General features: G+C 43.0%; 1 protein-coding gene across 2 annotated transcripts in view; it reads right to left on the reverse strand.

Annotated features, from left to right (window-relative positions):
• ADCY4 (adenylate cyclase 4) overlaps nucleotides 1–16,415 on the reverse strand; it is a 261,919-nt gene that overhangs the window by 47,668 nt on the left and 197,836 nt on the right. For both annotated transcript variants that reach the window (XM_086923621.1, XM_086923620.1), the window contains exons 9-15: nucleotides 16,255–16,413; nucleotides 15,763–15,895; nucleotides 14,281–14,454; nucleotides 7,926–7,966; nucleotides 6,549–6,623; nucleotides 5,191–5,260; nucleotides 2,119–2,216 (exon numbers count right to left, since the gene is read on the reverse strand). In XM_086923621.1, the coding sequence (XP_086779747.1) occupies nucleotides 2,119–2,216; nucleotides 5,191–5,260; nucleotides 6,549–6,623; nucleotides 7,926–7,966; nucleotides 14,281–14,454; nucleotides 15,763–15,895; nucleotides 16,255–16,413 (750 nt within the window). The remainder of the gene's footprint in view (nucleotides 1–2,118; nucleotides 2,217–5,190; nucleotides 5,261–6,548; nucleotides 6,624–7,925; nucleotides 7,967–14,280; nucleotides 14,455–15,762; nucleotides 15,896–16,254; nucleotides 16,414–16,415) is intronic.

The raw sequence follows: 16,415 nt of genomic DNA on the forward strand, positions 1-16,415 counted from the left end.
GACTAGCCATGCTTCGGATAATTTTCCTTTCCTGTTTTCCTCTCCCTCTTTCCTTCCTTGTTTTCATCATCTCTGATGTGATTGACCTTGTGCTAACCCTGGCCAGAGTGTCTGAAAAGCCAGCAAGCCCAGAGAGTTCCCCTTTTGGGTGTCTGGTGGCAGTCAGAGCTAGCAGGACTCTGCATTTTGGATTTCAGCTGCTGTTTGATGCAGAACCATTTATCACAAGTATCTCTGTCCTGCGCTTCACCACGGCTGGCCCCCAACTTTACCTGCTCCCCTGCTCCTGCCTTCCCATGGCAAAGCAGGCCATCCTCAGCAGGTGTCCTCCTTCCCTCCTCTAGCACCTCCTCCCTGGGCACCATATTGGAGTGCTATCCCAGCTGCTCTGCCATGCGCACCGCTCAAAACCACACTTCAGCAAGTCCCTCTGCACTCCAGCCAGAATCCGCTTTGTGAATAAGGCTGACCCGCGTTGACTTCTTCCATCATCCACCACATTTGTCTCACAACCAGGTGAGGAGACTATATTTCTCACCACCCCCTCAACCTTCCTACTTCTAAAAGTTTTCTTGCCCTCCTTTACGGGTACCAAACTTCAAAGGGCATGATAAGGCTTGTGATAGATTTTCAATTGACTGTTGTCTTTCATTCTCAAACTCTATCAATCGTCCGTTGTCTCACTCAAGCAGAACTCATGTGGCAAACCGCCTCCTGGGGAGCCCTACAACTCCAATCTCGTTCGATATTGTATTATAGCAGCTTTCCAGTTTTTAGTGAGGAATTGTCATGAATTCAACTTTTCAGGAGTAGAAGATTGTTGAATACTCCCAATGCCCGGACACTCTTCACCGGACCCGCCTGACCAGAGGGAAAATTAACGGAATGTGATCAAGGGGAATGGGGTCTTAAAGAGGTTTGGCTCTGCTGCTACCCCCAAGGACTTCTGTTTTCATCAGACTTTTACATTGAAAAGTGGGCTCCTGAAGATAAGGTAATATTAGAATCTAATGTCAAATCCTTTACTGTAATCAAATTCAATCTCATTATTGCTGAAACAATTATTATAAGGAGCATTATCTGGTCAACACATTGCCAAACATTCTCTCCTCATAGAGGATGGCCACTGTTTCATCACAGGGATCAACACATCTGAAATTAGATTTGGTTTACCGTGGTCTCGTAGACTTGAAAACCACGGAGTTCCTTCTATAAGTAACTATAACCCAAGAGTGAAGGTAGTTTGCAGAAAGTTTACATTTTTCTATTGTCCATTGAACAAGTCTGCAAAGTCAACAGTAGCACACTATCCGGACAATATTAATTGAGGTTCTAGGATATCTAACAGTTTTCTTGTGGATAAGTCAACTAAAAATTCTCAACACATATCCAAAGAAAAGACATAGGTGAAAACACCATCACACTTCAGCAGAAAAGCATGGATCTTCTTTACAAAGATGCGGCCTACGTGGAGAGGCGGGATAATGCGATCCATGAACTTTCTCTCGACTTCATGACTAGCACTGAATCTGGGGCCAAATACAGACACTGTGCAGACAGACCTCAGAGATGATGCCATCATTTTAGTGTGTTTGGTTGGTTGCAGTGTACAGGGGATGAAAAGGGTCTTTCTGTGCCATGATATAGTTCTGTCCTTCTACCAATAAAAACAGACTTCTAGTTCTCCGCCTACCAGGGATTTTTCATGTGTTTTCCATGTCCTGTCCAGCCTTTCTGCCACAGTTTGGAACAGGTGACGTGGGTAACACCTCAAACGGAGAGTCCCAGCCTTAACCAAAGTCCTCCTATGACATTTCTAATCAGGTTACTATTTAAATGCCAAAACTGCCATTATTGGAATGTTTCATGAAGCAACAATATTTCCCAGTATTTCAGTGAGCATATTTAGTCGCCACTCCTAAAATACCGAAGTTATCTTAACTTGTGCACCATAACATTTCTGTGTAAAAATTGTGTGCTAAATTGTGGAATTATGAAAATCTCAGTAAAAATGCAAAAAAAAACAACCCCACAAAATCCCCCCAAAAAACAGCACAAGCTCTGCACGCCTTTGTCCTGCAACCCAGACCCAATCTATGAGGAATGAAAATATCTTACTTTTCTGACACCAGCAACTGGATGACGAAGTTACAGAAGAAGACGAGGAAGGAGCAGGCGGTGTAGTACTTGAAGGACGGCAGGTCCGAGAGGCGGTACTGTGGACGAAAGAGAAGGACAGGCTTCAGGGTCTCCTCTGCTCTACGTCACTCTGACACCCACACTCCAGACCATCCCACTCCCCGTATCCCACCCCAACAAGGAGTCTCCAGGCTGCACTGGTTACAAAGGCTGGGCTCAGCCATGGATGTCAATTCACCAGAATGTATGGGGCGTGGAAATGACTCCATGTACTTCAATGACATCACAGAGTGGCATCCTTAGACCTTAGTAACCTACTATCTGCTGCTGAGGAGCAGGGGCAGTTAGCCCCGTATGTTTTCTGCACCCACCCTGCCATTACAACCCCTAGGCCGCGTGTACTAAGTGCATTGCAAGTGGTACCAAGTGCAAGTTGACTTGCTTGTCATGACTAATTGAAGGGATGTCCATGGTTGGAGCCTCAGGGTCACAGACAAAAGAGGTAGGACTGATGGTACAAGAGAAGAGGAGATTCGAAACAGACTGACCATGCAAGAGACGAGCCTGAAGCAAAAATGAACTAGAGGACATGGAGGAAAGGGCGAGAGGTAGGCAAGGAAGCAGATAAGGAAGGTGGAAAGGTAGAGAGAATGCAAAAGACAAAGGTGGGGTTAGTAAGAGAAGAAGGAAAGGAAATGGGTGAAAATGAGATGAGATGTCTCGATAGGAAGGAGTGACAAGGGGAGAGAAAGCATAGAAAACATAGAAGAAATAATAGATCCAAGGAAGGAGAAAGTGAGGGACCAATGATAGGAGGAAGGAAGAAAGGGTAGGAAAAGTGAAGGGAAGGAAGGGAAGAAGGCAAGAAAAGAGCATGATAATTTACAAAATGGAGTGAAGGGGGTATAGAAGGAAGAAGACTATGAGAGGGAATTAAACAGATAAGAAGGACAAGAAAGCATTGAGTAATGGGGGCATTCAGTAATGACGAAGGAGGAAAGGAAAGATTAAAGAAAAAAGGAGAAAAGAAAACCCAATGTGAGGACTGAGTGAAGTAAGAGATGACGGGAATGGAAAATGGCAGTAGGGAAAGCAAAATAAATTACATTTAGAAGGGAGAGGTCAAAGGCAGAAGAAACAAAAGAAAATCATACTCGGAAAAGAACGCAGCAAGAAAGGAATATTTTCAATAAGAAAGGAAAGAAGAAGAGAGGAAGGGGGAACAAGATCGGTGTGAGCACTCAGGTATCAGTAGCAATGCCCATTCCTATCACAACCTGGGTCCTGTAATCTGGCCTCCACCGGATACCACACAACATACTCCACGTCTGGCACCTCACATTCCAGCAGCCCTTTCTGTGGTACGTTTTCTGAAAATTGCCCGATTGCTCCTTGTAGGTAAGTCTGTGTTACCTCCAATAACTAGAATAAACACGTACACTCCTCTTACACCAAGTTGACTATTGGGAACCTTTCTGGCTCTAAGCTTGTTGTACAGCGCCAGTACCTAGCACTAGGTGAGTCTCGACAATATGCGCTTTATCGAAAGGGGGTAAAATAGTACAATTTCGTGAAGGGTGAAATGGGCTTTCAAAAACCAGGTCTCCTGGTTTTTATTATTAAATCAAGGTTGCTAGGTAGACATTAATGCTGATCTGGGGAAGAATAGAGGTTAAAGCTTTTGCTCTTTGTACCTGAAGATTTTACCTGTGCTTGTGCAGTAGATGAACTTATCGACTTTAAAGAGGGGTGTTGGTTGATTGCTGGGTTCATCTGGATGCGTGGGTGGTTTTGACGTGGACTGTGCTCACTTAGGGTATAATGGAAAGTGAAGAGGGGCGTGAAAGTGTCTCTTTGATTGAGGAGGCACGAGTGAGTATTTTTGAATAGGGGCGGGAGAGCTACTGCTTCCATAAGGAACGGGAAGGCAGTAGCCTGAGGGTACCACAATTAGGTATCATCTAAATACAAAAACTGAACCTGCCTTTTAATTAGTGGATGGGGAGCGCTCCACCAGAAAAGATGCATTTTACCTGGAGTGCCATCCGTCTTTGCAATATTCCTGATAGAGGGGTGTAGTTGAATGACCTTGTTTTGCAGATCAGCCTGGTAGCAGCATTCTAGTTGGCTTGTAATTTGCAGCGCATGGGCTGACAGCCACCATAAGAAGCGCTGGTCCTGCCATTTTTGATATCCCCGTGAAAAATACTGCAGTTGAACAGCAGGTGTGAGAACTTGTTCTCATTATCAGCTTTTGGCTGGTTGGCTGTGCCTACCTGTTGGCACATGGTATGTCAATTCTCCTTTAGAGTATTATGGCACTATGAAAACATTTTTATGAAGAAATGCCACTGTGAAAAAAAATAGCTTTTAAAAATATAATTTTAATATCAGCACAATGAAAGTTTTCCATTGGAAAAATGTGCCATAAAAATAAAAAGTGTTAAAAGGGACACGGGTTTCTCATTGCGGCGGGGTAGAAGTCAGGGTTAAGAGTTATAATTGAATTAAACATTCAACATAGTCATAGGGTATAGGTAAGGCTAAGATTAAATTCAGGAATAGGTTTAAAAGTTAGGTTACTGTTAGTTTGGTTGAGAAGGGCTGATAAGCATAAAAAAATTAATTATGGACATTTTCATCTAATGTAAAATTGGGTGTTTATGCCTTTCAAAATTCACCCTACAGGTTTACATGTAATGGTATTTCTTCGTAAAAGTATCTTCCCTAGCAAAATCATTCATCAGCTCTGAGATTTCCTCTTGTAGGCTGTAATGACTTAAGCCTCTAAGGGGCTCCTGCCAAGGCTTACCTGGGCAAGGATTGGGGTACGACACCTTCCCTGGAATTCAGTTCATATCCTTCTCTGGTAGATCCCACCTTCTCTGAAGGGGCACTCGCTTTCTTCTCTAGTAGGACTCGCTTCTCTGAAGGGGCCTCACCTCCTGTAGGTTGTGTCAGCTTCTCTAAGGGGACATTTGCCTCCCTCGCCTTCTGTGAGAGGGCACTCACTTCCCTAAAAGGCCTTACCGTCTTGGAGGAAGTACTCACCTCTTTCTCTATGGACTTCTCATTGAAGTACAAAGTGATCCGGTTAAAGTCCTCTGATTTCTTCCACTGTCTGAAAAAAGAGACATAGAGACAAGAGGAGAACGAAAGAAAGAGTGGAGTGTTGGCAGGTCAGAGTTTTCAGAAACAAATGAGGAGGAAGCAGAGAAAGGCAAAAAGGAAGGAAGAAATGGTGGTGGGCATGGATAAGATGAGGGAAGGGGAGTTGGACAGAGGAGGAAAGACATGTAAAGCAGGGGAAAGAGAGAAAGGAAGTAGAGGAGTGAAAAATAAACATGGCACGAATAATAGAGGGTAGAAGGCCATAAAGTGAGGAAGAGAGAGGAATGGAGAGAGAATGAAATGAAAGTCATAAAGAGGAGAAGAAATACCAAAAGGAGGTAAATGAAGCATTAGAAAGGAGTATGAATAATATAGACAGGGATAAATGCAAGTAACAGAAGATGTGATTAAAGTCAGATGAGGCAATATGATATTGAGGAGAGACCAATACAAAAACAAGGAGAGGAAAGTTGTGTAAGATGAGAAGTTAAAGGAGGGATAGGCAAGAAAATATTGTGTCAGAGAGTACAAGAGAAAGAGAGCGAGAATTAGAAAAAAATGTTTAGATCATTGGCTTAGTCATACATTTTATAACACCACATTTTTATCATTCAAAAATACTCTTGCCATAAAACCATTAAATATTACAATGATGTGGGGTGGGTGGAGTGCTTCAGGAGCACCCATGCTCCCTTCTCCTGTGCTGAAATTATCAATGGGGGAACTATTTTAGAATGCACTCAACTACATTCATAATGACTGACCCTAATCATACAGTCTCATGCGATCAAATAAATGCTTATCAGTCAACTCGCCATGAATTCCCAGTACATATGTGCAATAGAACTCAGAGACTTAGACCTGCAAATATTGATTGCTTGACATGGACCTGGGGTGCATCCCTGGTTGAGGGAAAGAACCAGAACTGGATTCTTCGTGCCCTTGAAATGAACTCTAGCGGTTACCCCTGTTGAGGAGAACCGGAACTGGATCCGAGTACACTTTGTAGTCTATATGCTACATCTCCTATAGGAGGACATGATCTGAATTCTTGCGCCTCCAGAAAAGGATCCTGCAGTTGCTTGAACCTATGGAGTCCACAGGGCTTTCTGGAATGGTCTCTATTTAGGCCCCCACTAGGAGAAGCACTTGGACTGGATACCTGGATCATGTAGAACACAGTTTAAGAGCGATAATGAACTGGACCACTGTGAGAACTGGAGCGGGCACTGCGTGCAGGCCCTGGGGCAGAAGATTGTACTAGGAGTAGAAAACACAAAAACCCTCCAAGAACATACTTCTGTGAGTTGAGCTGTTCGATGATCTGCAGTATTTTCTCATTCAAGTTGTCCTCAGTTTCTTTTGGTGAACGCCTAAGATGGAAATAAAATAATTCTTAGGGCAAATACTCAAATGTAATTCTTGGTGTCACTGATCAGAGAGGTTACAGGGAAGACTTATTTCTAAGGGTAGCAAGAGCGTGCAATTGGTTTGCTGTCTGACATGGCTTAGCGGATGCGGTAGCCCAGTTGGCCACTGTGTCTGCTGCAGAGATCTTCCAACAACTTACAGGTCATAGCTGGGGGATAACTCATGGGAAACAGTCATTCTCATTACCACAGCGCGTTGAAAACACGGATCTATGTAATTAGTAATTACTGATCTAAAGAATTCTAGTGTACGGCATAGAGAATAAAGACAGGTTGTTCCATTCCAGCAACCGGGGCATGCTGTGGGTCCTAGTTGTGGAACAACAGGGAGGCTGAGGCTCACAGGGGAAGTAGAGGGTCAGGATGAGGTACTGGGACATGGCCATGGGTAGGTCCTGGCACGTACATGAGTAGCAGGGGGTGCTGCAGCTTAGGAGGTGGAGCGGCAGAGCTGTATGTGGGTCCTAGTAGTGTGGTAGCAGGGGGTGCTGCACGTTAGGAGGTGCAGTGACAGAGCTGTGTGTGGGTCATAGTGGTGTGGTGGCAGGGGGTGCTGCAGGTTAGGAGGTGCAGAGGCAGAGCTGTTCGTAGGTCCTAGTGGTGTGGTTGCAAGGGGTGCTGCTGACTAGGAGGTACAGTGGGGGAGCTGTGCGTGGGTCCTGGTGGTGTGGTGGCAGAGGGTGCTGTGGGTTAGAAGGTGCAGAGGTAGAGCTGTGTGTGGGCCCTTGAGGTGTAGTTGCAGGGGGTGCTGCTGGCTAGGAGGTGCAGTGGAAGAGCTGTGGTTGGGTCCTGGTGGTGTGGTGGCAGGGGGTGCTGTGTGTTAGAAGGTGCAGAGGCAGAGCTGTGCGTGGGTCCTTGGGGTGTGGTGGCAGGGGTTGCAGCGGATTAGAAGGTGCAGAGTCAGACCTGTGTGTGGGGCCTGGTGGTGTGGTTGCAGGGGGTGTTGCAGGTTAGAAAGTTCAGAGGCAGAGCTGTGTGTGGGTCCTAGACATGGAATAGCAGGGGATGTGGGTGCCAGTCCTGGAAGAACAGGAGTTGTGGTGCGGCTGGGGTGCATCACTGGAGTAGGGTTCAGTTGCTAGTACTCGAGTAGCATAAAAGTCGCAGGACTGGGATGCTTCAGAGCGCGGTCTCTGGGTTTAAGTGCTGCAGCAGTAGACGAGCTCCATCATTCCTACTAGCCCGTGTAGGACGCACTCTACACTTCATGCATGGAAGGGAAAGCGGGCAGGGATCATGACTTACTTCTCAGAGCTTCGATGAGCGAGGGAGGCCATCGGGATCTCCTGGAGAGGGAGAGAAAGCAGAGACCAGTTAGACACTCTTCGCCCGTCCCACTGGTCCATTAGAGGCCATAAAACTTGTTGATAAAGCACGATTATCAGCGTCTACTCCAGAGCGGTGGTCCCAGTGCCCACCACTGCAGGGAGACAGAGGGGTTCTATTCGGGTGACTCGTCCTAGTCAGTGGTCAAACCTGCTAGAGAGGCTTAGAGGGTCAATAAGGACTTTAATTTTAAAGTAACGCGGCGCCTGGGCAGAGCTTGTCTCAACCTTTGCCCACGGGCTGTCGCAGAGCCTCAGGAGCATCAGGGACTCTGCGCATACATGTACCCCTAGTTACCAGCAATAACCTCATGGAAGCACCCACCGACACTGCTGGATAACAACATTTCAACCCAATTCCAAACATCTGGAGAATTTATCATTTCCCCCCACTTTCTGCATGATCCTGCACTCCTTGCATAACCCTGCACTGCCATGAACTGGATATCCGGAGAAATGTTTAACAAGAAGAGGTGCCTGCACAGACAGGCACGTGTGGTGTATCTGAGACAGCACCTGCCCTGCGCAGCAGGACTCCTGCCCTCCGAACAGGACAATGCCAGTGCTACTTCTTAGCATGACTGCTACTGACGGGCAGTACGCATGCTTCTCATCAGAGCCACTACTAGTTTACAAGGAGAGTACTGGCACTACTGAGCGGGCAGACTATACTTTACATTTACCATAGGCAAAGCTGCTCACTAGGGCTTCTATATGTTAATGTGGTGGTGCAAACACTTCCTATAAGAACACACTTCTGTACACCTTCTTTCCTTTCATGGCCCAGTACCCACACTGTTCAGTGTGGATCTTACACAAGGGATGGCATTTCACTGGCACACTCTCAGCAGCGCCGCTAGATCTTAATGACTCAGCAGCATCATTTCTCAGCAGAGAAGCTGTTGTGTTAATGGGATAATACTTCCACTCCTCAGGACGCTGCTCTATTTTTAATGGGATAAGAGCTGCATATCCCAGAAGAGTTGATGTAAATGGACCTGGGCCTGCATTTGTCAGAGTAAAAAACGAGCTGTACTTTTAAACGTATTTAGAGTGATTAGAGTGGTTGCTAAACAGTAATAGGATACTGCAGCGCTTCTCAACGGAGAAACCATTGGCCCTACTTAGCATGGCGAAACAAAAGGGGATGATGGACGGAGCGTTTGAGCAAATCAAACACTCACCCCCAGTCAACTGATCTGGGTTTAATCCATCACTGTTCTTTAGCCCACTCTGCCACCCCAGTTCAGGCCTGGCCATATGCAAATCAGTCTGACCCTGTGCCTCATGGGAACAGTCCAGCCCGAACTGCCAGCATGGGGCATACAAGACCCTCTCAGCAAAGCGGTATATTTTAAATGAGAGGACATTAGAAGGCCTGCACCTTCAGAAGGACTGTACTGGCACTTCTCGGTAAAAATGTTATATACTTCAAGAGGCAGTACTGCCACTCCTCAGCAGAACTGCTTTGTAATGGGAGCGGAGTGCATCCTCTCAGCATTGATGCTGTACTTTGTTGCAAATAAAACTGCACAATCGACAATGAGTGTGTTGCAAAGCAGCTTGCGTTTGTGAAACTGAAGATGTATTGCTGTTTGGCACAACTGACCATAACCGGTGAGGTCAGCTGCACATTAGATGCAATGTGAAACCAATTTTCCTATCGGCAGATAGAAATCTACAGCAGCCATTGACACCTTATCTAAAACATGCTCAATTAAAGTGGGTCGAGGCATCTTTCTTGTGCCTCACCAATTCATTGGTGTGCACTCTTTTAGCAATAAACAAATGTATTTTTCCATTTTATACAGTAACAGAACAGTCGACAGACCGCCAAAGGCCACAATAAGCATTACAATGATATAAAAGGTGGGTGACCTACGTGTACGCATCAATCTAGGACAGTGGTTTCCAAGCTGTGGTCCGGGGACCAACGGGGACCACAAAGCCCCCTTAGGGGGTCAACGAATACTTAGAAAATTAAATAATATTAACAGTTTAATAAAATGTATATAAATAAAGAAGCTAAATGTGCAATTGGAAAATATTAAATGTATTGTGAATGTGAAGGAATTTGAAATTGAATACTAAAAATGTAATTAGTATCCACAGATTGATTTGTGGGAGCAGTGCAACCGCATCAAACAGGATCCAGTATGGATGCTGGGTGGCCTCAAAGGAATTTAGTAAAGCTCCAACCTCCATATTAAAATTAAATATATTCTTAAAATGTTATTTATATGTGCTTGCAAATTAAATAAAAGGTGTCATCATTTGTGTATTTGTTTGAATGTTTTTTTCTGTATTGTTTTGGTTTGTGTTTCAAATCATCAACAATGTTCAAGCTGGGGCTCTTGGGTAGCAGTCGTGACTCAGTGGGGGGTCCTCGGATTCCAATAATGATTTGGGGGGAAGGGTCCCCGGGTTCCAGTAATGATTAATTGGGGGTTCCCAGAAGTCAAAAGGTTGAGAACCACTGATCTTGACTGTAGGATACAAACCATTTTCCCAGACCCTCCCATGTTTTGGGGGGCACCATCTGGAATATAACGTGAACTATTTTTATGTATATATTATAATAACATTACAAATGTAATAAAATACTATTGTAAAGAGAACCTCCCTAAATACACTCAATACAAATACCAATTCTTTTGAAGAGTAATATATGCTATAACATTGATAATGACGAAGTAATATTTACCAAGAGTTCTAACTTTGTAGTTTAGCTTACTAAGATATAGATCCTAAATAAATAAAAAATAATTATTTTGACGAGGAAAGGATAGATGGTAACAGAAACCTAAAAGATCTGCAAATGTCATTTTAACAACTATGCACAGTCTAAGAAATACAGGAAATCATCAACAAAATGTGAAATTTCACAGTATTGTTGGTAGACTTAAAATAAAGGTTTTCTCCCGAAATTACTGTCAATAGCTCTCATAACCACAACAGATATCTATCTTACTCTTGTTTTTCCAGTTAGTCACAATCAATTTTTCCTACCATCGCTACTTTAATACTCCATTATTTTTTCCTGAATTCTGCAGACCTTCTTGGGTCAGATTTGTCGATATGATATAATCGTTATCTAGGTTGCATCAGCAGCCATGTCATATTGTACAAAGTCTTCCCTCCAAAATGCTCAGAATTAATGTAGCATAAACAATAGGTGCATTATGTTGCACATTTTGTAGTACAACACTTTCAATATCGACCATTGTCATTAATGTAATTTGTACATCCTAATTAGAGAGCAATAGGATTGCTGCAGAATCCTCTGTTGTGTCAGTTTAAGACTTATGTCCTGAGCTGTATTGTAACCATACCGTGTGGAACAATCCCTTGCCAGATTCTGCTCCTAGTCAGATTTAGGTTGTCTTTTTGTTTAAAATGTGCCATCATTTATAGCTGGGAGCAGTGGAATGTCTGTTGCAGTCGTAGAAAGTAATGAAGAAAGTAGAGGATCCTGTTGCTTCTTGAACTAAATGCCTAATGAATTTACATGCTATGATTTCTCCAGATTAAAAGATTGCGTTAAATCATGAAATTACGCATGCTCCAATCTAGCCAAATTTGGTTAATCATTTCAATCATTTCATCACATCATATTTTCTAATTGCTTCCTGTATTTTTTAGGTGTTGTAAGCTTTAGCATCACTATATATAAAATTACAAATCTTTGGAGATTTCATAATATTGATGTCGGATCCTCAGACTCAGTTCCTGCTCTGTTTGATTTTACATCTATATTTGGTGAGCTATGTTGCTATAAAATAAACTGGAATAAATCCTAACGTAGCTCATTTGAAAAGTCCACATTCAGAAACCAGTTGGACCATTTTTACATTAAAAGGAGATTCTGTAAAATATTTACAAAACCAAAATTACAATATATGTACAAATTATTTTCTTACTGAATGCGGGTGCACTCATGGTTTCGATCGGAAGAGAATTTGCCTTCATGTAGAAAAACCCAATTATCATTCTTCCCACATCTTTATATGTTTTACATTCTCAGTGATGAGTCCCAACAAATGGCAAAGATATGTGTTATACAAAAACTTTAGCAAACAAAGACCTTTAAAAAAGCATAATGTGCATTGGGAAAGCAATCGGTTTTGCAGTGGCCTTTCTATTATGGCCAATTAATACATAGCATTACATTGAGAGGCTTTTTTATTCTTTTTTAAATGTAGAACTCAAAAAGGGGGCAGGGTAGAAGTACACTGGCCCACTAGGCCTGCTCAGGGGGTCCCACAAGGACCCCCCGAGCCCCTCCCCAATTTTTTTTTGGAAAAATCGCTGGGTAAGCGTGAGATCTGAATGGCTGTCAGCACTTCATCCAAGAAGTGTTGGCAGCCATCTTGGGACCAATATACATGATAGCACCTCATTAAAAAAGCATTGTAGTTAATAGAGGGTTTTAGGACTTTAGTTACATTATAAATCATTTGTTGATGGTACCATACTCATTTTAGGAATTGTGGTGTGTTCTATGGTGATTTTACCATGTGAAAAAGCCTTCTGCTGGGATATCATGAATCATGTTTGAAAGAAAACTATTATCTCATGCTTTTCTCACAGTGGTTTGGAAGGGGATCTATAAGCTAAACTGAAAGCATATTTTCTGTAAATTCACATTATCTTTCTCAGTCATGGGAGAATGAAGTCTGACATTCTCAGTAAAACATGTACATCCAACAAGGACAGAGACTGTCAGTTGATTCCTTTGTGTTCTACTACAGCCTCCTAGAGTGTTCTTTTTTTTATATTAGAATTCATGAAACACAATGAAAACCAATTTACATGATTAGAAGGAAAGAAGACAAAATACAAAATATGCAATAACATCGAGAGGCTAAAGCAAATCTTCTGACAATAGCTAGACTAGAGGACTTTGCTTGACTTCCTTTCTTTGTTTGGATATTGACCTTCTGTATGGGGACCTTGTGGGAATCAAAACGCCTGCAGCTCGTGTAGAATAAAAAGGACATGTTTTAAGGGATTTTTTTCCTCCTCATAGAGAATAAAACCTAAGGATGAGGTCCTTAAGATTAAGAATCAAATTGCTGGTTTGAAGGTAACATTGAAATGCAAACTGGACCTCTTCTATTGTACCTAACACTTTTGTCTCATGAGAGCTCTTGGTTGGAAGGGGCACAGGAGGTTAACGTGAGCAACATCAGATGGAGTTCACCAGCAATAAATGCAAAGACATTTTAATCTCTACAAAAGTGGTCATTTGATGACTAAGCTGGGCTTTGTAGGGCAATCCCTATATTTCTTTTATTGACCCCTAGGTAACCGGAAATTATTACTTTTAAACATTTGCACATGCAAGTACGGAGTGCAATGATTCAAGCCTGCAGTTGGATAATCGCAACATATTCCATATTCAAGGTCCAGTCCTCCCAAGATTCTCATTCTGCAGCCAACCACTGGGAGGTGGCGACGTTTCAGAGTAAATTCTAAAGCATTACATTTTCCTTAATGCAGCTTATGTTTTATATAGCCATCTATAAGCTCCCTGCCCGAGCTATAAAACTATACCGGTTGCAAACATTATTTATCTATTTTTGGAATGTCTACGATGTTCTGCAGACATAAAAGTTGCTCTAAATTATACCATGAAAAATGACCAACTTAGTATCAGTTGAACATAGATGCTTATCAACTCCCTAACAGAGCCCTTAAATCTATCATATCATCATGAGATAAAAGGACTACCAATTCACACCCTCCAGAAACTGCGCCCCATATGTTGGCATGAGTACATAGTGGCCGGCCGTTCTCCGGTCCAGCACTGTCCATATCCTTGCTTCAAGTTCTCATGATTACAAAATGGCTGACTTCTCAGCTCCCTGCTTCAGTCTGTTAACAGTGCTGTCATCTGTGTGGATGTGGTCTGTGATCGAACAATGCACGTCACTTGTTCTGATTGGGTAGTTGGCTAAACACATTTCTTTCATGAATGTTTTTAAAAGGTATAAATAATGATTCCCTTCTGACTCTCCAAAATGAGCTCGATGAGAGGGAAGGAATATATGGGCAAAGAGAATAAACATTCTCTTTGCCTAGAGAGGCCATACTTTCAGAAGGAATCGAGGACTGGATATGCACCGAGACACAATTCTCCTACATTTTCAGCTTAAATAAGACATTTAAACACAAGTCAGGAGTACATTCTGTATGAGGGTGCTTTGGAAAATAGAAGTGTAGGTGTAGAGGTGATGGAGAAAGGACCAGCCCATCCAATGTAATGGTCCTACCATGTTGGCCAAGTCTGGTGTCTCCATGTTCAGGCTGTCACGGTGGTTCAGGTGGGCAAAGGGCTTGGCTGCCCCCCAGGACTCCAAGTAACGGGTCATGCGAACAGAGGCTCTCATCTTCTGGCCCCCAGCTGGGGGTGGGGAAATTGTATGGTTGCAGTTCTCCTCATCAGCCTATGAAGTGAGGGGTATGAAAGAGAGAACATTACCACCATGTGTCCATTGGTTCATGCATGCCACTTGAAACATTCTAAATGAATTCCTGAAGTCCTTCAAATTAACAGTTAATGAACAGGTTAAAATTCAAGCTTAGTTGTAGAGCATCGAAACTTTGAAACTTCCTTTGACACATTCAGGGAGCCCAGTCTCAGGGGAATCCACCTCACTAGATGCGTCTCGCTAAACTGATAGCAATCACATCAACAAGCCTACTACCATGATTTACCTAGACCTTGACATGACCATTTCTAGAAATTTCAGTACTATAGCCATGTCAAGGATGGGCAAGTCATTTCATTGGTCATGTTGCTAAATTGCTAACACCACAAACCAACACAAATAACTGTAAGAAGGAAAGATATCACAAATAAACAAAAGAACTTTCAAATGGATTACATAAAATTAACATTAGGCATTACTAAACATTTTAAAAAGAATAACACCAGAAAATGTACACTGTTGCATAGCAGAATTAATACAATTTGAAAGTTGGTAATAACTCTTAATGTTCACAAAAAAGACACATTTTCATGATTTCAGGTGAGAGACAGGCCCACGTGCACACTATTACAGGTGCACATTTTCCCCCCCTCTTATAGCTGTGCACATGCTCAGGACAAAAATATTGCTGTTAAATAGCTTCAGATCCTTTATATGAGACTTTATTGTAATTTCTGGGACAAAGAGTAACTTCATGAAACTAGAAACACATTGATAAATTGCTGCTTTTGATTCTATAGAACTTTAATTCACATTTTATCAGTCGGGAAGAAGGTAGCACACACTATATCAGGGCAAGGGGCTTCACCTCACTGTGTCATCACTTGGCTCTTGTACTTAGATACGTCTTGTGTTCTGGCATACACTGACAAGTAATATGGTTTAATGACTGGCGGGTAGTTTGCTATGTGCAAATCTTGTAAGAGTCTTAAATTCTTTAACTATAATGGAGGGTTGTGTACAAGCCAGTTGTTGGTGGTTACTTTGCATGATTTATTAAAACTTGTATGATAAACAAATTTGAAGTTATGAGTATAGTTACGCAGATCCTTAAAATTAAAACTACTGATTTATCCAGATAAATAGTATATTTTTCCCTATGCTATCAATTTAATTTAATTGCAGAAGTTATCTTTTAGAACCGATTTGTAGCCCAAATCTTCGCGGGTGAGTTTTTCTGTGTTGGTACATAGTTGTCAATTGGCTGCATTAATTCCCCCAGGGTGCGAGGTTGGACCAACGTATCATAGACTGGGGTCTCACCCGGGGGTCGATGACCAGGAAGGTTTTTACATTGTTCTCCTTGAGGTAGGCATCACGCTGACCCCAGTTTCCTTCCTCCACCATGTACACATCGTCCAGGTGTGCACGTGTAGCCTCCGTGATGTGAACTCGTCTGAAAGACAAAGGTAAAGAGTTCACATTTAGGTCAAATGTTCGTATTTAGGTCAAAGGTTCATATTTAGGTTAAATGTTATACCAGCCTCAGAACCCTTATCGGTTCACCTGTGTTTATATATAACACCCGATCTCATGACAATCGCTCACTCCACATCTCTCTCTGCAACTCTCAATCACTATCTCCAATCTCATATACTAAATCTCACCTCACTATCACCATCTCACCGTACGGACATCGAACCATTGTCTCACTCGTCTCCTCCCTGCCCACTAGCTTCTCAATTTCCCTCTCGCCTTTGCTACGTTCTGCAACTATCCCCGAAGCCCACCCCTGCCCTTCCCATCTCCACTTACCCTGGAACTCCCCCAGCCTCCATGTGATTGGCTAGTGTCACGTCGTGCGACCACACGTCATACTGCCATTTCTGGAGTCCAATCACCCCGCACAGCACATTCCCTGAGTGGACACCAACCCGCATGTTGATGTCAACCCCAGTCGCTTCCCGCAGCTTCCT

Source organism: Lissotriton vulgaris, chromosome 5, assembly GCF_964263255.1.
Source record: "Lissotriton vulgaris chromosome 5, aLisVul1.2, whole genome shotgun sequence".
Taxonomy (NCBI): Eukaryota; Metazoa; Chordata; class Amphibia; order Caudata; family Salamandridae; genus Lissotriton; species Lissotriton vulgaris.